General features: G+C 49.9%; 1 protein-coding gene across 1 annotated transcript in view; it reads left to right on the top strand.

Annotated features, from left to right (window-relative positions):
- LOC306919198 (uncharacterized protein) overlaps window positions 1-20,357 on the top strand; it is a gene marked incomplete at its 3' end in the record, with an annotated part of 69,935 nt that overhangs the window by 24,540 nt on the left and 25,038 nt on the right. Inside the window, exons 9-17 of the mRNA XM_079532019.1 lie at window positions 1,037-1,098; window positions 1,264-1,968; window positions 2,678-2,829; window positions 3,944-4,072; window positions 4,238-4,557; window positions 7,304-7,498; window positions 13,393-13,732; window positions 14,222-14,381; window positions 14,826-15,219. Coding sequence (XP_079388145.1) covers window positions 1,037-1,098; window positions 1,264-1,968; window positions 2,678-2,829; window positions 3,944-4,072; window positions 4,238-4,557; window positions 7,304-7,498; window positions 13,393-13,732; window positions 14,222-14,381; window positions 14,826-15,219 — 2,457 coding nt within the window. The remainder of the gene's footprint in view (window positions 1-1,036; window positions 1,099-1,263; window positions 1,969-2,677; window positions 2,830-3,943; window positions 4,073-4,237; window positions 4,558-7,303; window positions 7,499-13,392; window positions 13,733-14,221; window positions 14,382-14,825; window positions 15,220-20,357) is intronic.

Here is a 20,357-nt window from a genome sequence, read left to right as displayed (position 1 = left end):
CATGCTGGCTGGGCCAGGCTACCCGCCCCTCTAGACCAGAAATCACGCTGGCTGGGCCAGGCTACCACCCGCCCCTCTAGACCAGAAAGCATGCTGGCTGGGCCAGGCTACCACCCGCCCCTCTAGACCAGAAAGCATGCTGGCTGGGCCAGGCTACCACCCGCCCCTCTAGACCAGAAAGCATGCTGGCTGGGCCAGGCTACCTGCCCCTCTAGACCAGAAAGCACGCTGGCTGGGCCAGGCTACCACCCGCCCCTCTAGACCAGAAAGCATGCTGGCTGGGCCAGGCTACCACCCGCCCCTCTAGACCAGAAAGCATGCTGGCTGGGCCAGGCTACCACCCGCCCCTCTAGACCAGAAAGCATGATGGCTGGGCCAGGCTACCACCCGCCCCTCTAGACCAGAAAGCACGCTGGCTGGGCCAGGCTACCCGCCCCTCTAGACCAGAAAGCACGCTGGCTGGGCCAGGCTACCCGCCCCTCTAGACCAGAAAGCACGCTGGCTTGGCCAGGCTACCCGCCCCTCTAGACCAGAAAGCATGCTGGCTGGGCCAGGCTACCCGCCCCTCTAGACCAGAAAGCACGCTGGCTGGGCCAGGCTACCCGCCCCTCTAGACCAGAAAGCATGCTGGCTGGGCCAGGCTACCCGCCCCTCTAGACCAGAAAGCATGCTGGCTGGGCCAGGCTACATTTCACTTTACTCATTATTTGCCCCCGACGACTTTGGACGAGTTAGTTAGCCTGTGTAGCGGTATACATAATATATAAATATTCTCTGGAAAATACACTCACATTTATATTTTAGAAATCAGCTAAACTAAGCTAAAATAATCTAAAATAAGCTAAGATAAGCTAAGATAAGCTAAGATAAGCTAAGATAAGCTAAGATAAGCTAAGATAAGCTAAGATAAGCTAATTCATTAATTTTAATTTTCAAAATAAACAAAAATAATCTAAATTAATCGGAGGCTCATGAGGCGTGTCACAGATCTAAAACCTACCTTCACCAAAATGACGTTTTCTTTCCTTTGCTCCAGAGAGATCTACACAGAGATGTGGAGAGAGACCTCCACAGGGACCCCCACAGGGACCCCCACAGGTACAATAATCATCTCTTAATCACACTTGTGTGAGATAATCACAATTTATTTTTGCATAATCAATTGTTTCCATGTTCCATGTTTCCATTTTCCAAAGAAGTAGTAAAATGTATGGTGTAAATAGTTGATCAACTATTACCCACTACCCACTAAACATTACCCAGGGAGCGTTCGGCAGAAGAACGAGACGACTCCAGTCTGACGGACGAGGGCATCGTGACCGAGGAGCCAGAGTTGGGCGACCCGCCCTGCCACGGCCTCCTTCGGGGGGGCCAGGGGCCAGGGGCCAGGGACCATGTTTCGTGGCCCCCGGGCAGAGGGGCCAGGGACGTTCTGGGGCAGCCCGTGACCGTCTGGAAGCAGTCCGCGCTCCACCAGACAGACGGCCTGACGGAACAGAAGACAGAGGACAACGATATGTCTACGCCCAACGCTAAGGATACGCCCAACGCTACGGATACCCCCAACACTAAGGATACCCCCAACGCTAAGGCTACCCCCAACGCTAAGGCTACCCCCAACGCTAAGGCTACCCCCAACGCTAAGGCTACCCCCAACGCTACGGATACCCCCAACGCTAAGGATACCCCCAACGCTACGGCTACCCCCAACGCTAAGGATACCCCCAACGCTAAGGCTACCCCCAACGCTACGGCTACCCCCAACGCTAAGGATACCCCCAACGCTAAGGCTACACCCAACGCTACGGCTACCCCCAACGCTAAGGATACCCCCAACGCTAAGGCTACACCCAACGCTAAGGATACCCCCAACGCTAAGGCTACCCCCAACGCTAAGGATACCCCCAACGCTAAGGCTACACCCAAAGCTACGGCTACCCCCAACGCAGCTCCACGTCCGTCTCTCAGGTACAGATGTGCTGTGTGAGAACTTCAGTGACAAATGGGGGGGTGGGGGGTCATTTGCCAAGGTGTTCTATGGTATGTACTATTCAGATTCCAAGGTGTTCTATGGTATGTACTATTCAGATTCCCTCAATAGATAGAGTTCCTCTAGTGTCGAGGAGTGACTCTTCTTTTCACTAGCAACATGCTAGTTGAACTGTTAGCATGTTGAACAACATGCTAGTTGAACTGTTAGCGTGTTGAACAACATACTAGTTGAACTGTTAGCGTGTTGAACAACATGCTAGTTGAACTGTTAGCGTGTTGAACAACATGCTAGTTGAACTGTTAGCGTGTTGAACAACATACTAGTTGAACAACATGCTAGTTGAACTGTTAGCATGAACTGTTAGCATGTTGAACAACATACTAGTTTAACTGTTAGCGTATTGAACAACATGCTAGTTGAACTGTTAGCATAAACTGTTAGCATGTTGAACAACATACTAGTTGAACAACATGCTAGTTGAAATGTTAGCATGAACTGTTAGCATGTTGAACAATATGCTAGTTGAACAACATGCTAGTTGAACTGTTAGCATGTTGAACAACATGCTAGTTTAACTGTCTGTTGACACACTAGGGGGAGTGAAGTTTTTGCGAAATCTGTGGAAAAACTGTTGATCCCTAATTGTTTAACCACTCCCCCTAATGTTTTAACCCCTCCTCTCAGGGCTGACAGTGATTGCATCATCATGGACGGTAACCAGACGCCCCGCAGTACCTCCGCCTCCCAGCAGGGGGCAGCGGGCCTGGAAGCCCCTCCCACCTCGAGCGCCACCCGCCGCCGACGCAAGTTCTCGTCCGGTAACAACAGCGCAGCAGGTATGAGCCTGGCACATTTAGCATTAGCTTTATCACACCACCAGAGTTACAGGTACGAGACAGACACAGTTAGCATCGTCGTTCACACCAACGCAAACAGAAATGTACGTTTTATTTGCATTTGCATGTCCAGTTTTCATTCATAATCATCTGCATGTTATTAACCATGCTAACCATGCTAATAATCATGCTAACCTTGCTATTGAACCAAAATGAAATGAAATGAAATGAAATGAAATGAAATGAAATGAAATGAAATGAAATCTATATTTACCCAGGGTATCTGGGCTAAGCTCAAGAACTTGTTTCCAGCCAGGCCCTGCTCATAGAACACATTTCATCGTAGTGGTTGATGCCTTGTTCAAGGGCATTTCAGCGGTGGTAATTTTAACGTGTCGGACGGCTGATTCGAACTGGGAACCTTCCGGTATCTAGACCGCGCCGCTATCCGTTCGGCCACCGCTGCCACACCAGGCTAACCATGCTAATAACCATGCTATTGAACCATGCTAACAACCATGCTAATCATGCTATTGAACCATGCTAACCATGCTATTGATCCAGGCTAACCATGCTAGTGAACCATGCTAACCATGCTATTGAACCATGCTCACCATGCTAATAACCATGCTAATTATGCTAATAACCATGCTAGTGAACCAGGCTAACCATGCTAGTAAACATGCTAACCATGCTATTGAACCAGGCTAACCATGCTATTGAACCAGGCTAACCATGCTAACCATGCTATTGAACCAGGCTAACCATGCTAATAACCATGCTAACCATGCTATTGAACCATGCTAACCATGCTAATAACCATGCTAATCATGCTAGTGAACCATGCTAACCATGCTATTGAACCAGGCTAACCATGCTAGTGAACCATGTTAACCATGCTATTGAACCAGGCGAACCATATGCTATTGAACCTTTTGAACCATGCTAATAACCATGCTAACCATGCTAGTGAACCAGGCTAACCATGCTAACCATGCTATTGAACCATGCTAACAATGCTAGTGAACCATGCTAACCATGCTAGTGAACCAGGCTAACCATGCTAACCATGCTATTGAACCATGCTAACCATGCTAACCATGCTATTGTACAGGCTCAGACTGCAGTAACGGCAGCAGCGTAGACGCGGTGAAGGCAGATTCCCAAAGTGACCCCATGCCTCAGTGGCACCGCCCGCTGGCCGACGAGGGCAACAACAACGCTTTCTGCTCCGTGGAGCTGGGTACACACACACACACACACACACACACACACACACATACACGTGTATGTATATATATATATATATATATATATATATATATATATATATATATATAAAACACGCACACAGTGGGGAGTGTTTGTACGCAGATCAGAAATACACTTACAAAGTTTCCCTTTAAAGGAGGCGTGTCTCCAGCTGACTCCTCCCCCTCCTCCTCCGCGGCCGGTGGAACCGGCCTGTCGGAATGCGCGGGGGCGGACAACACAGCAGCCAGTGACCTATCGGTGAGCAGCAGAGCGGCCAGCAGTGACCTATCGGTGAGCGGCAGCAGCGACGGCGGCCTGCGCGACGCAGAGGACGTGAGCCGCGGCATCGCGGGCGATGGGGGCGTGACCACGCGGCGGGCGGTCGCCCGCGGGGAACGTCTCAACGGCAGCAAGACACCCAGGCAGAAGTCTCTGAGTGACCCCAGGGGCCACGTCCCCAGGGGCCACGCCAAGGTTAGTCTCTGAGTGACCCCAGGGGCCACACCAAGGTTAGTCTCCGAGTGACCCCAGGGGCCACGCCCCCAGGGGCCACACCAAGGTTAGTCTCTGAGTGACCCCAGGGGCCACGCCCCCAGGGGCCACGCCAAGGTTAGTCTCCAAGTGACCCCAGGGGCCACACCAAGGTTAGTCTCCGAGTGACCCCAGGGGCCACGCCCCCAGGGGCCACACCAAGGTTAGTCTCTGAGTGACCCCAGGGGCCACGCCCCCAGGGGCCACACCAAGGTTAGTATCTGAGTGACCCCAGGGGCCACACCAAGGTTAGTCTCCGAGTGACCCCAGGGGCCACGCCCCCAGGGGCCACACCAAGGTTAGTCTCTGAGTGACCCCAGGGGCCACGCCAAGGTTAGTCTCTGAGTTACCCCAGGGGCCACGCCCCCAGGGGCCACGCCAAGGTTAGTCTCCAAGTGACCCCAGGGGCCACGCCCCCAGGGGCCACACCAAGGTTAGTCTCCGAGTGACCCCAGGGGCCACACCAAGGTTAGTCTGAGTGACCCCAGGGGCCACGCCAAGGTTAGTCTCCGAGTGACCCCAGGGGCCACGCCCCCAGGGGCCACACCAAGGTTAGTCTCTGAGTGACCCCAGGGGCCACGCCCCCAGGGGCCACACCAAGGTTAGTCTGAGTGACCCCAGGGGCCACACCAAGGTTAGTCTCCGAGTGACCCCAGGGGCCACGCCCCCAGGGGCCACACCAAGGTTAGTCTGAGTGACCCCAGGGGCCACACCAAGGTTAGTCTCCGAGTGACCCCAGGGGCCACGCCCCCAGGGGCCACACCAAGGTTAGTCTCTGAGTGACCCCAGGGGCCACACCAAGGTTAGTCTCAGAGTGACCCCAGGGGCCACGCCCCCAGGGGCCACACCAAGGTTAGTCTGAGTGACCCCAGGGGCCACACCAAGGTTAGTCTCTGAGTGACCCCAGGGGCCACGCCCCCAGGGGCCACACCAAGGTTAGTCTCTGAGTGACCCCAGGGGCCACGCCCCCAGGGGCCACACCAAGGTTAGTCTCTGAGTGACCCCAGGGGCCACACCAAGGTTAGTCTCTGAGTGACCCCAGGGGCCACGCCCCCAGGGGCCACACCAAGGTTAGTCTCTGAGTGACCCCAGGGGCCACGCCCCCAGGGGCCACACCAAGGTTAGTCTCTGAGTGACCCCAGGGGCCACGCCCCCAGGGGCCACACCAAGGTTAGTCTCTGAGTGACCCCAGGGGCCACGCCCCCAGGGGCCACACCAAGGTTAGTCTCTGAGTGACCCCAGGAGCCACGCCCCCAGGGGCCACACCAAGGTTAGTCTCTGAGTGACCCCAGGAGCCACGCCCCCAGGTGCCACACCAAGGTTAGTCTCTGAGTGACCCCAGGGGCCACACCAAGGTTAGTCTCCGAGTGACCACAGGGGCCACGCCCCCAGGGGCCACACCAAGGTTAGTCTGAGTGACCCCAGGGGCCACACCAAGGTTAGTCTCTGAGTGACCCCAGGGGCCACGCCCCCAGGGGCCACACCAAGGTTAGTCTCTGAGTGACCCCAGGGGCCACGCCCCCAGGGGCCACACCAAGGTTAGTCTCTGAGTGACCCCAGGGGCCACGCCCCCAGGGGCCACACCAAGGTTAGTCTCTGAGTGACCCCAGGGGCCACGCCCCCAGGGGCCACACCAAGGTTAGTCTCTGAGTGACCCCAGGAGCCACGCCCCCAGGGGCCACACCAAGGTTAGTCTCTGAGTGACCCCAGGGGCCACACCAAGGTTAGTCTCCGAGTGACCACAGGGGCCACGCCCCCAGGGGCCACACCAAGGTTAGTCTGAGTGACCCCAGGGGCCACACCAAGGTTAGTCTCTGAGTGACCCCAGGGGCCACGCCCCCAGGGGCCACACCAAGGTTAGTCTCTGAGTGACCCCAGGGGCCACGCCCCCAGGGGCCACACCAAGGTTAGTCTCTGAGTGACCCCAGGGGCCACGCCCCCAGGGGCCACACCAAGGTTAGTCTCTGAGTGACCCCAGGGGCCACGCCCCCAGGGGCCACACCAAGGTTAGTCTCTGAGTGACCCCAGGGGCCAACGAGGGCTCTCACACCAGTGTTGATTTCGTCGACTACCGTTTGCAAGTGACCAGATCCGTTCTGTGCATTCAGACTGATTCTAACAACTCAACGCAAAGCCGCCCTGCATCGCCATATCTGCTTTGGTTACCGTGGTAACCAACAACAATCTAACAAAAAAGTTAGGAGCGCACACAGTAGGGAGGTGCTGACCACGGGAGACACACAGTAGGGAGGTGCTGACCACGGGAGACACACAGTAGGGAGGTGCTGACCACGGGAGACACACAGTAGGGAGGTGCTGACCACGGGAGACAAACTTTAAAATAGAAAGGAGAGGTCGCACAGCTCGTAGTCCCGATGCTAAAACATTATTATACAATAAAATAAAAAGGGTTTTTGGCATCGGGACTACGAGCTCTCCTTTCTATTTTAACCAACAACAATCTCACATTGCAGTTAGGACCGCGTGTAGCCGTTCTCTACCATTACGCGAGAAATATCCTCATAAATGGCCTTGTTTCTGTACATTTCGAGAAGTTTAGAATATTGTACGGAGGCATCCTCCAGGGCGCCCTTGCTTCAAAGTTTATAGAATGGGTTAACGGAAATGTTTTGTTTTGTTTTATTTTCGTTAACAATGATAACCTTCTTGGACCACGCCCCTCCCCCAGAGCGACGGCCACGCCCAGTTCAAAGGTCACCAGCTCGATGAGCCAATTGGCGAGCTGGATCACCGTGGTCACTTCCTCCTGCCCGCCAGCAGCGAGCCAATCATCAGCCAGCGGAGGGAGGAGTTATGGGAACCGCAGCCAATCAGCAGCGAGCAGAGGGAGGAGTTATGGGAACCGGAGCCAATCGCAACACAGGTGACCAAAAATATTAACTCCAGTGACGCTTTCTGACAAATATATATAAAATATATGAAATAACATTTAAAAGATATTATTCTTAACTCTTAGACTGTAGGATTAATTAATCTGACCGCCGTTGTTTCTCAGTGGTCAGAACTCCACCACATCCCCTGATGCCTTAACACAATCAGTGCCGGAAGTCCTTCAAAATAGGAGCTCTGGGGTGCCGGAAAGACATGGCCGCTTTTACTCGGAAACCCACGACCCGGAAACAATCCACTAAAAAAGTTTACTTTACATAGCTAGCTTACATTGCGATCGTTTTAATTTATACGATATATGATCCAAAAAGCGTTCATATTTTGCGGGAGAGACAGATGAGGACCAGAAATGAAGCGCCAGTATATCGATCCGTTCAACACCACGGAGAGCGCCCTGAATTAGGAGAGACGAGTCATTCTTTCCGCCACGCTAACAGCTAAATCAATGGTAAGCTAACAGTTGCCTAGAGTGTAGCATACAGTAGCCGAAAGACGAACTGACAAATACAAAAAAGGAAAAAATTCAGAATATTCTTATCTCGCCCCGTATTATTGAGGATGCGCTAGGACGTGTGAGGACCCTTAAGGATGCCTTAAAAGGAACCCTGGGCGAAAATACTTATATGGCTTAAAACATTATACTTGCCCTCTAGAACTATACTATACTATACTATACTATACTATACTATACTATACTATACTATACTATACTATACTATACTATACTATACTATACTGTAACTAAAGTTTAAAATGTAAAACATTATACTTGCCCTCTATAACTAAAGTTTAAAATGTAAAACACACTTCTTCAATTTAAAAATAATTAATATTTTAATCCTAGGGGATTAATCCTCGTTCCCTAGAGGAGATGAAAGCATCCTTAACTCGTTCCCTAGAGGAGATGGAAGCATCCTTAACTCGTTCCCTAGAGGAGATGGAAGCATCCTTAACTCGTTCCCTAGAGGAGATGGAAGCATCCTTAACTCGTTCCCTAGAGGAGATGGAAGCATCCTTAACTCGTTCCCTAGAGGAGATGGAAGCATCCTTAACTCGTTCCCTAGAGGAGATGAAAGCATCCTTAACTCGTTCCCTAGAGGAGATGGAAGCATCCTTAACTCGTTCCCTAGAGGAGATGGAAGCATCCTTAACTCGTTCCCTAGAGGAGATGGAAGCATCCTTAACTCGTTCCCTAGAGGAGATGGAAGCATCCTTAACTCGTTCCCTAGAGGAGATGGAAGCTCTTAACTCGTTCCCTAGAGGAGATGGAAGCATCCTTAACTCGTTCCCTAGAGGAGATGGAAGCATCCTTAACTCGTTCCCTAGAGGAGATGGAAGCATCCTTAACTCGTTCCCTAGAGGAGATGGAAGCATCCTTAACTCGTTCCCTAGAGGAGATGGAAGCATCCTTAACTCGTTCCCTAGAGGAGATGGAAGCTCTTAACTCGTTCCCTAGAGGAGATGGAAGCATCCTTAACTCGTACCCTAGAGGAGATGGAAGCATCCTTAACTCGTTCCCTAGAGGAGATGGAAGCTCTTAACTCGTTCCCTAGAGGAGATGGAAGCATCCTTAACTCGTACCCTAGAGGAGATGGAAGCATCCTTAACTCGTTCCCTAGAGGAGATGGAAGCATCCTTAACTCGTTCCCTAGAGGAGATGGAAGCATCCTTAACTCGTTCCCTAGAGGAGATGGAAGCTCTTAACTCGTTCCCTAGAGGAGATGGAAGCATCCTTAACTCGTTCCCTAGAGGAGATGGAATCATCCTTAACTCGTTCCCTAGAGGAGATGGAAGCATCCTTAACTCGTTCCCTAGAGGAGATGGAAGCATCCTTAACTCGTTCCCTAGAGGAGATGGAAGCATCCTTAACTCGTTCCCTAGAGGAGATGGAAGCATCCTTAACTCGTTCCCTAGAGGAGATGGAAGCTCTTAACTCGTTCCCTAGAGGAGATGGAAGCATCCTTAACTCGTTCCCTAGAGGAGATGGAAGCATCCTTAACTCGTTCCCTAGAGGAGATGGAAGCATCCTTAACTCGTTCCCTAGAGGAGATGAAAGCATCCTTAACTCGTTCCCTAGAGGAGATGGAAGCATCCTTAACTCGTTCCCTAGAGGAGATGGAAGCATCCTTAACTCGTTCCCTAGAGGAGATGGAAGCATCCTTAACTCGTTCCCTAGAGGAGATGAAAGCATCCTTAACTCGTTCCCTAGAGGAGATGGAAGCATCCTTAACTCGTTCCCTAGAGGAGATGGAAGCATCCTTAACTCGTTCCCTAGAGGAGATGGAAGCATCCTTAACTCGTTCCCTAGAGGAGATGGAAGCATCCTTAACTCGTTCCCTAGAGGAGATGGAAGCATCCTTAACTCGTTCCCTAGAGGAGATGGAAGCTCTTAACTCGTTCCCTAGAGGAGATGGAAGCATCCTTAACTCGTTCCCTAGAGGAGATGGAAGCATCCTTAACTCGTTCCCTAGAGGAGATGGAAGCATCCTTAACTCGTTCCCTAGAGGAGATGGAAGCATCCTTAACTCGTTCCCTAGAGGAGATGGAAGCATCCTTAACTCGTTCCCTAGAGGAGATGGAAGCATCCTTAACTCGTTCCCTAGAGGAGATGGAAGCATCCTTAACTCGTTCCCTAGAGGAGATGGAAGCATCCTTAACTCGTTCCCTAGAGGAGATGGAAGCATCCTTAACTTGTTCCCTAGAGGAGATGGAAGCATCCTTAACTCGTTCCCTAGAGGAGATGGAAGCATCCTTAACTCGTTCCCTAGAGGAGATGGAAGCATCCTTAACTCGTTCCCTAGAGGAGATGGAAGCATCCTTAACTCGTTCCCTAGAGGAGATGGAAGCTCTTAACTCGTTCCCTAGAGGAGATGGAAGCATCCTTAACTCGTTCCCTAGAGGAGATGGAAGCATCCTTAACTCGTTCCCTAGAGGAGATGGAAGCATCCTTAACTCGTTCCCTAGAGGAGATGGAAGCATCCTTAACTCGTTCCCTAGAGGAGATGGAAGCATCCTTAACTCGTTCCCTAGAGGAGATGGAAGCTCTTAACTCGTTCCCTAGAGGAGATGGAAGCATCCTTAACTCGTACCCTAGAGGAGATGGAAGCATCCTTAACTCGTTCCCTAGAGGAGATGGAAGCTCTTAACTCGTTCCCTAGAGGAGATGGAAGCATCCTTAACTCGTACCCTAGAGGAGATGGAAGCATCCTTAACTCGTTCCCTAGAGGAGATGGAAGCATCCTTAACTCGTTCCCTAGAGGAGATGGAAGCATCCTTAACTCGTTCCCTAGAGGAGATGGAAGCTCTTAACTCGTTCCCTAGAGGAGATGGAAGCATCCTTAACTCGTTCCTTAGAGGAGATGGAAGCTCTTAACTCGTTCCCTAGAGGAGATGGAAGCATCCTTAACTCGTTCCCTAGAGGAGATGGAAGCATCCTTAACTCGTTCCCTAGAGGAGATGGAAGCATCCTGTTCCCTAGAGGAGATGGAAGCATCCTTAACTCGTTCCCTAGAGGAGATGGAATCATCCTTAACTCGTTCCCTAGAGGAGATGGAAGCATCCTTAACTCGTTCCCTAGAGGAGATGGAAGCATCCTTAACTCGTTCCCTAGAGGAGATGGAAGCATCCTTAACTCGTTCCCTAGAGGAGATGGAAGCTCTTAACTCGTTCCCTAGAGGAGATGGAAGCATCCTTAACTCGTTCCCTAGAGGAGATGGAAGCATCCTTAACTCGTTCCCTAGAGGAGATGGAAGCATCCTTAACTCGTTCCCTAGAGGAGATGAAAGCATCCTTAACTCGTTCCCTAGAGGAGATGGAAGCATCCTTAACTCGTTCCCTAGAGGAGATGGAAGCATCCTTAACTCGTTCCCTAGAGGAGATGAAAGCATCCTTAACTCGTTCCCTAGAGGAGATGGAAGCATCCTTAACTCGTTCCCTAGAGGAGATGGAAGCATCCTTAACTCGTTCCCTAGAGGAGATGGAAGCATCCTTAACTCGTTCCCTAGAGGAGATGGAAGCATCCTTAACTCGTTCCCTAGAGGAGATGGAAGCATCCTTAACTCGTTCCCTAGAGGAGATGGAAGCATCCTTAACTCGTTCCCTAGAGGAGATGGAAGCATCCTTAACTCGTTCCCTAGAGGAGATGGAAGCTCTTAACTCGTTCCCTAGAGGAGATGGAAGCATCCTTAACTCGTTCCCTAGATGAGATGGAAGCATCCTTAACTCGTTCCCTAGTGGAGATGGAAGCATCCTTAACTCGTACCCTAGAGGAGATGGAAGCATCCTTAACTCGTTCCCTAGAGGAGATGGAAGCATCCTTAACTCGTTCCCTAGAGGAGATGGAAGCTCTTAACTCGTTCCCTAGAGGAGATGGAAGCATCCTTAACTCGTTCCCTAGAGGAGATGGAAGCATCCTTAACTCGTTCCCTAGAGGAGATGGAAGCTCTTAACTCGTTCCCTAGAGGAGATGGAAGCATCCTTAACTCGTTCCCTAGAGGAGATGGAAGCATCCTTAACTCGTTCCCTAGAGGAGATGGAAGCATCCTTAACTCGTTCCCTAGAGGAGATGGAAGCTCTTAACTCGTTCCCTAGAGGAGATGGAAGCTCTTAACTCGTTCCCTAACTTGTTCCCTAGAGGAGATGGAAGCATCCTTAGCAACGGTTGCTGTTACAACTTGCTTTGGAATTCACCCTTTGTCAGCCTTCTGATTGGTCCCTGACGGACCAACCAGCAGGCTCTTTCTGCCTTGTCCCACCCTGGTTCCGCCTTGTTTATGTTGAATTTGATAAAACATATTTTTTGGAAAATATATTTAAAAACAAACATAACATGCCGTGCAGTCACCTGTGATGTTCCTCTTTACTGACACCAAGATTAAAATAAGAACTGAATTCACAGAATATCAACACGAAGCAACTGAAAAACATGTTATTTTAATGGTAGTGGATGGAGAGAGAGGATTTTAGTCCAACCACGAAACAGCAACCAATGCATGCAAAGAGGGGCAGAACCAGGGGCGGCACTTGACAAAGGGTGAATTGGGTTTTAGGGTTTGGGCGAAGGGCTAATTCTATGAAGATAAGTTAAAAAAAAAAAAAAAAAACGTATAAAAGAGAATCAGTCTCAATGTGTCTTTAGGGACCGGTCGAAATTTAAATAGGGGTACCCCTGGAGGAAATGTATGTGTCCTTATATAAAATAACATCACCCTCCCTGTGAATGAAAATAAAAATCCAGTCCCCTCCCCAGGTGATTAAACAAAAAGGAATCACCCTCCCCTATTAATTAATATCACATTTACCTGAGTATTATTTATTTAATCTGCTAGCGTTTTTAATATGTGAGAAAATAAAGTGACCGCAAAAATCACGAAAAAAAAACTGTCCGCTGTGAGGCTTGAACTCACGGCCAACGTGGACAATGGTCTCGAAGTCTAACGCAGCAAGCTATTGGAAAGTGGGGGTTGAATTGTGTACTTACACACTTGGATAGGCCAAGCACAATGATTGACGGAGAACAATGAAAACCGGTCCTGTTGGGAAGAACCAAGTGAAAGCAACAGAGGGGTATCATTGACCAAAGTTGTACTTTAATTCAGAAAAGCTGTAGTATTAGATATATATATAAAACCCGGACTATTTTATTATCAAAATTGGATCACCCTCCCTTGGACTCGAAATAAAATTAGCTCACCCTCCCTCTGACTAAAATTAATAAGACATGTCCCTCCCCTATTTTCCTCCAGGGCCCCCTTTTCTAAATTTCGACTGGTCCCTTACTGGTTAAATATAAAGGTTAAATTAAATAAATGTCTGAAGTGGCTGAATGCGACTAAAACAACTGACCCCCCCCTCTCTCCCCCCACCCAGCCCCCCACGTTACCACCAAGATCCAAACATGTCCGCCACGCCAGCGAACCGCCCGCTGCTGCCTTCATCCCCATCTGCCCTCCTCCCCCTCCTCACCACCAGAGGAAGGTAGGAGGCGGACCTCTGGTGGTGCGGCCCGCTCTGGGGACCCCCTGCGTCCTGGGTCGGGGTCCGGGTACCCTCCTGGGGACCCCCTGCGTTCTGGGTCGGGGTCCTGGTACCCTCCTGGGGACCCCCTGCGTTCTGGGTCGGGGTCCGGGGCCCCTCCTGGGGACCCCCTGCGTCCTGGGTAGGGGTCCGGGTGCCCTCCTGGGGACCCCCTCCGATGTCCAGGGTCGAGGTAGGCCTGTTGTAATTATGACAATCGTCTAATAATCGCAAATCAGTAGGAATATCAGATCTACAAGCCTAGAACACGTGTTGTAAGCTTGTAACTGTTTTGTAAATTTTTTGGAAAGATTATTATTTTAAATGCGTTAAATGTGTCAGTGAATTCTTTGTATATTTAAGGTATATTTAAGTGTATATGTATGTATATTTAAGGTAGTCCTATTTGTCATATGGGTTAGGGTTATGGGCCTGTTTGTCATATGCGTTAGGGTTAGGGTTATTTGTCATATCTGCTCCTGTGCAAATTGAAATACGAACTGTAACGTTCCAAAATGCAAAACAAAACATAATTCAAATCATTAATCGCACATTATTTGTTTGACAACGAATGGTCAACTTAGAGGTGTTAATCACCTCCCCGGGCGACGAGCGCGATTATTTGATAGGACGGAGACCTTCGTTTATACCGCTCGGAGTGTTAAATACTGTATTGTGACAGGTGGTCCATGCCTGGAGGAGACCCCCCCCACCCAGGAGGCTGTGGTCAGCGACCGCTTCGTCATGGCGCTGACTGCCCCTCCTCCTCCTCCTCCTCCTCCCCCCGAGGCTCCGGGGGGCCCCGGGGGACCAGGGGGACAGGGTCCCGTTGGAGCTGAGGGGTAAGGATGATGTTCCTGTTATTATCACACACAGTCACCAGGGTTGTTTTAGGGTAGAGGAGGTATTTATATGTATGTGATGTATTTTATCACCATGTGTTGTTCTGTCTCTATGTACAGTATGTGATGTATCACCATGTGTTGTTCTGTCTCTATGTACAGTATGTGATGTATCACCATGTGTTGTTCTGTCTCTATGTACAGTATGTGATGTATCACCATGTGTTGTTCTGTCTCTATGTACAGTATGTGATGTATCACCATGTGTTGTTCTGTCTCTATGTACAGTATGTGATGTATCACCATGTGTTGTTCTGTCTCTGTACAGTATGTGATGTATTTTATCACCATGTGTTCTTGCTTACTGTAAATCTCTCTGGATTAAGAGCGTCTGATAAATTAATACATTGTAAATTATGGTATAAATGTTGTGATGTGACACAGGCCTGCAGACGGTGAGGGGCCTGCAGAGGGGCCTGCAGAGGGGACGGTGTCGTCACCAGGGGTTCCCACAGAGACCCCCTCCAGTGGATTCAAAGACCCAGGGCCCAGGCAGAGTATGTCCGAGGACCCCCAGACCTCCCTAAAGGACCCAGGACCCCAGCAGGGTGTGTCCGAGGACCCCCAGACCTCCCTAAAGGACCCAGGACCCCAGCAGGGTGTGTGTGAGGACCCCCAGACCTCCCTAAAGGACCCAGGACCCCAGCAGGGTGTGTGTGAGGACCCCCAGACCTCCCTAAAGGACCCAGGACCCCAGCAGGGTGTGTGTGAGGACCCCCAGACCTCCACCCTGCCACCACCTCCCCCTCCCCCCACCCAGAGGACCAAACCCACCGTGGTGAGTGTTGGCTCCAACTGCCTCTGTTCTCTAACTGCACTGCACTGCACTGCACTGCACTGCACTGCAGGGGTTCTCAACCCGTGGGTCGCGACTCCTCGGGGGTCGCCAAATTATTTTGGGGGGTCCCCAAATAATAATTTAAAAAAAAATGCAACTGAATGGCTGTAAAATGGAAATGAAGAGTTTACATATAGTACACATAGTACATGCATACACCTTCCCTAATGATTATATCTGGTTTCAGTATTTATGCATGGTGTATTGTCTCTATTATTAAGGTTATTGTAGCAGTCAATTTATATTGGGGGACGGGAGTGGGCGGGGCGGGGGTCCCGAGACGTTGCCAAAGCATTTTCGGGGGTCCCCGGCCAAAAACGTTGAGAACCCAGCTGTACTGTACTGTACTGTACTGTACTGTACTGTACTGTACTGTACTGCACTGTACTGTACTGCACTGTACTGTACTGTACTGTACTGTACTGTACTGTACTGTACTGTACTGTACTGTACTGTACTGTACTGTACTGTACTACTGATTCTATCTCTGCTGGTTGAAAACACTTCGACATTCACTTTCTACTGCTCCTATCTGTGCTGGTTATGGATTTAGAGTTATTGATCCTATCTGTGCTGGTTATGGATTTAGAGTTATTGATCCTATCTGTGCTGGTTATGGATTTAGAGTTATTGATCCTATCTGTGCTGGTTATGGATTTAGAGTTATTGATCCTATCTGTGCTGGTTATGGATTTAGAGTTATTGATCCTATCTGTGCTGGTTATGGATTTAGAGTTATTGATCCTATCTGTGCTGGTTATGGATTTAGAGTTATTGATCCTATCTGTGCTGGTTATGGATTTAGAGTTATTGATCCTATCTGTGCTGGTTATGGATTTAGAGTTATTGCGTTCATCGCTGGTGGTTCATGGATTTAGCGAATTCAAAGTCCTCGAGCCCAGCGGTTGTCTCCTGGTTGTCTCCTGGTTGTCTCCTGGTTGTCTCATGGTTGTCTCCTGGTTGTCCCCTGGTTGTCTCCTGGTTGTCTCCTGGTTGTCTCATGGTTGTCCCCTGGTTGTCTCCTGGTTGTCTCCTGGTTGTCTCATGGTTGTTTCCTGGTTGTCTCATGGTTGTCCCCTGGTTGTCCCCTGGTTGTCTCATGGTTGTCCCCTGGTTGTCTCATGGTTGTCCCCTGGTTGTCTCATGGTTGTCTCCTGGTTGTCCCCTGGTTGTCCCCTGGTCCTCAAGCCCAGCGGTTGTCTCCTGGTTGTCCCCTGGTTGTCCCCTGGTCCTCAAGCCCAGCGGTTGTCCCCTGGTTGTCTCCTGGTTGTCCCCTGGTCCTCAAGCCCAGCGGTTGTCTCCTGGTTGTCCCCTGGTTGTCTCCTGGTTGTCCCCTGGTCCTCAAGCCCAGCGGTTGTCCCCTGGTTGTCTCCTGGTTGTCTCCTGGTTGTTTCCTGGTTGTCTCATGGTTGTCCCCTGGTTGTCCCCTGGTTGTCTCATGGTTGTCCCCTGGTTGTCTCATGGTTGTCCCCTGGTTGTCTCATGGTTGTCTCCTGGTTGTCCCCTGGTTGTCCCCTGGTCCTCAAGCCCAGCGGTTGTCTCCTGGTTGTCCCCTGGTTGTCCCCTGGTCCTCAAGCCCAGCGGTTGTCCCCTGGTTGTCTCCTGGTTGTCCCCTGGTCCTCAAGCCCAGCGGTTGTCTCCTGGTTGTCCCCTGGTTGTCTCCTGGTTGTCCCCTGGTCCTCAAGCCCAGCGGTTGTCCCCTGGTTGTCCCCTGGTTGTCCCCTGGTTGTCTCCTGGTTGTCTCCTGGTTGTCCCCTGGTTGTCCCCTGGTCCTCAAGCCCAGTGGTTGTCTCCTGGTTGTCCCCTGGTCCTCAAGCCCAGCGGTTGTCCCCTGGTTGTCCCCTGGTCCTCAAGCCCAGCGGTTGTCCCCTGGTTGTCCCCTGGTTGTCCCCTGGTCATCAAGCCCAGCGGTTGTCCCCTGGTTGTCCCCTGGTTGTCTCCTGGTTGTCCCCTGGTTGTCCCCTGGTCCTCAAGCCCAGCGGTTGTCCCCTGGTTGTCCCCTGGTTGTCCCCTGGTTGTCTCCTGGTTGTCCCCTGGTTGTCCCCTGGTCCTCAAGCCCAGCGGTTGTCTCCTGGTCTGCTGTGGACTGACTGACTAGTCCTCATTTCAGACTGACTTCTATGATGTGTTCCATAGTTAGCTTATAGCTCCTCTGGTGGTTTATAGAGGCTAACAGTTAGCTCCTCATAGAGGCTAACAGTTAGCTCCTCATAGAGGCTAACAGTTAGCTCTTCATAGAGGCTAACAGTTTGCTTTTCATAGAGGCTAACAGTTAGCTCCTCATAGAGGCTAACAGTTAGCTCCTCATATAGGCTAACAGTTAGCTCCTCATAGAGGCTAACAGTTGGCTCTTCATAGAGGCTAACAGTTGGCTCTTCATAGAGGCTAACAGTTGGCTCCTCATAGAGGCTAACAGTTAGCTCCTCATAGAGGCTAACAGTTGGCTCTTCATAGAGGCTAACATTTAGCTCCTCATAGAGGCTAACAGTTGGCTCTTCATAGAGGCTAACAGTTAGCTCCTCATAGAGGCTAACAGTGGGAGGCATACTATGGTCCGACGGAGCATTGGTTCGACATGCGTCCGCACCTCGGACTAGCGCCTGCTCCCGTGCTTGCGGTTATGGTTAGGTTAGGGGTTAGGGGTATCGGATCAATGAATCGTCGGACCAAACACATGTAACCGCTAACAGTTAGCTTATAGCTCCTCTGGTGGTTTATAGAGGCTAACAGTTAGCTTATAGCTCCTCTGGTGGTTTATAGAGGCTAACAGTTAGCTCCTCATAGAGGCTAACAGTTAGCTCCTCTCCACAGTGATTTAGAGACTAACAGTTTAATGTTTGTCTTTAGTTCAATGTTTGTTTAGTAAACGGTAGGCCTATTGAGAAGGGAAAACGTACGTCATAATGTGCCTCATTACGTCATATTGTCTCTTTATTGTTAATGGTGTTTAATGTTTGTGTTGGCACCGTTTGTTTTACATCACCATTACATCACCTAATCAACATGAGTTAGACTTTAATATAGTAGCGCCCCTCACTTCACACAGGTGTGATTATTATTTTGATAGTCGCTGTGAATCAAACTGAAGTAAACTGCGACATACAGTCACAATCAGAAATTCAGTGTGTGTGCATGTGTGCGTCTGTGTGCGTGTGTGTGGGTGTGTGTGTGTGCGTGTGCGTGTGTGGAAAGACAGATCATCTCCAGAGTCAGACCGGTAGAACTGAACAGTTTGTTAGTCCATGTTTAACAAATGGATTTGTTCATAGTTTAATGGGTGCAGGCCAGACTTCCTTTACACATTAACATACGCACACGCATACACACACACGCGCGCGTGCGCGCGCATACACACGCACGCACACACACACACACACACACACACACACACACACACACACACACACACACACACACACACACACACACACACACACGCGCGCGCGCGCATACACGCACGCACGCACGCACGCACGCACGCACGCACGCACGCACGCACGCACACACACACACACACACACACACACACACACACACACACACACACACACACACACACACACACACACACACACACACACACGGTGCATTATGCTAGCTAGGTGTAGCTACAGAAGCCATTAGCGGTTAAACAAACATCAGACGTTGTTAAACAACATGTCACACCATGGAGCGCTAAGTGCTCTGTGTGTGAGACAGGCAGACAGACAGGCAGGAAGGCAGGCAGGCAGGCAGGCCTACAAATAATTAGAAAGTAGAAAAAAACGGCAGGTTACAACACTTTTTTTGTTGTTTTTCTTCTTTGTAATTATTTGTTTGGTCCAAAATATTTTGTTTGTTGTCATGATTTGTCACGACTCGAGTTGGCTTCGTACGACACTTAAAAGGTCTTTAAATAAATACTGTGAAATGTCTATGAGGAAAATGCATTGGGGTTCATTTCCTGGGCCTGGTGTCGTCATGAAAGGGGGTGGGGCCTGGCGTCGTCATGAAAGGGGGCGGGCCTGGTGTCGTCATGAAAGGGGGCGGGCCTGGCGTCGTCATGAAAGGGTGGCGGGACTGCGACGCTCTATAACCATCATCTCTATAGAGAATACATGCGTTTCCATTTGAACATAAATTATGTTATAGAAACTCAGACTCAGATCAGCCAACGCAGGAAAGCTGGAAGTATACCCTCACTAAAAACACCGGGACAACGCTCCACACGTCCCAAACTCTTCTCCCTTCTGGTTCCAAAACTGTGGAATGCACTTCAGAACTGCAGCATCACTCCCAATCTTCCGCCGTAGTCTGAAGACCCACCTTTTCACTCCATCATGGCCCATAGCACTTACCCTACCCCCTTAGCACTTTTTAGACTTAGATAGCATTTGAAACAGACTTATAGCATGTCATGTAGACAGCACAATAATTGCATTGTATGTAGTCATAGCACGTTCTTAGCTTACGCATGTTTCATGATAAATGCATTTTATATATGTGATGTATCCCCATGCTTTTTTGTTCTTGCTTAATGTAAATCGCTCTGGATTAAGAGCGTCTGCTAAATGCCTAAATTGTAAATTGTAGAAAATATGTGTTTGCATAAAGTGAGTTTAACATTGTTTAACCCATTTAGAAGCTTTCTGAAAAAAGCATCATATTTATTCAAACAATTACAAACAATTATGTTCATGTTGTACATCTGCTATTTGGGGTTAGGGTTGTGAGCTTGTAGATCTGCTATTTGGGGTTAGGGTTGTGAGCTTGTAGATCTGATATTTGGGGTTAGTGTTGTGAGCTTGTAGATCTGCTATTTGGGGTTAGTGTTGTGAGCTTGTAGATCTGCTATTTGGGGTTAGTGTTGTGAGCTTGTAGATCTGCTATTTGGGGTTAGTGTTGTGAGCTTGTAGATCTGCTATTTGGGGTTAGGGTTGTGAGCTTGTAGATCTGCTATTTGGGGTTAGTGTTGTGAGCTTGTAGATCTGCTATTTGGGGTTAGGGTTATGAGCTTGTAGATCTGCTATTTGGGGTTAGGGTTGTGAGCTTGTAGATCTGCTATTTGGGGTTATGGTTGTGAGCTTTTAGATCTGCTA

Source organism: Electrona antarctica, assembly GCF_951216825.1.
Source record: "Electrona antarctica genome assembly, contig: scaffold_51, whole genome shotgun sequence".
Taxonomy (NCBI): Eukaryota; Metazoa; Chordata; class Actinopteri; order Myctophiformes; family Myctophidae; genus Electrona; species Electrona antarctica.
This window is presented reverse-complemented; position numbering and strand designations above follow the sequence as displayed.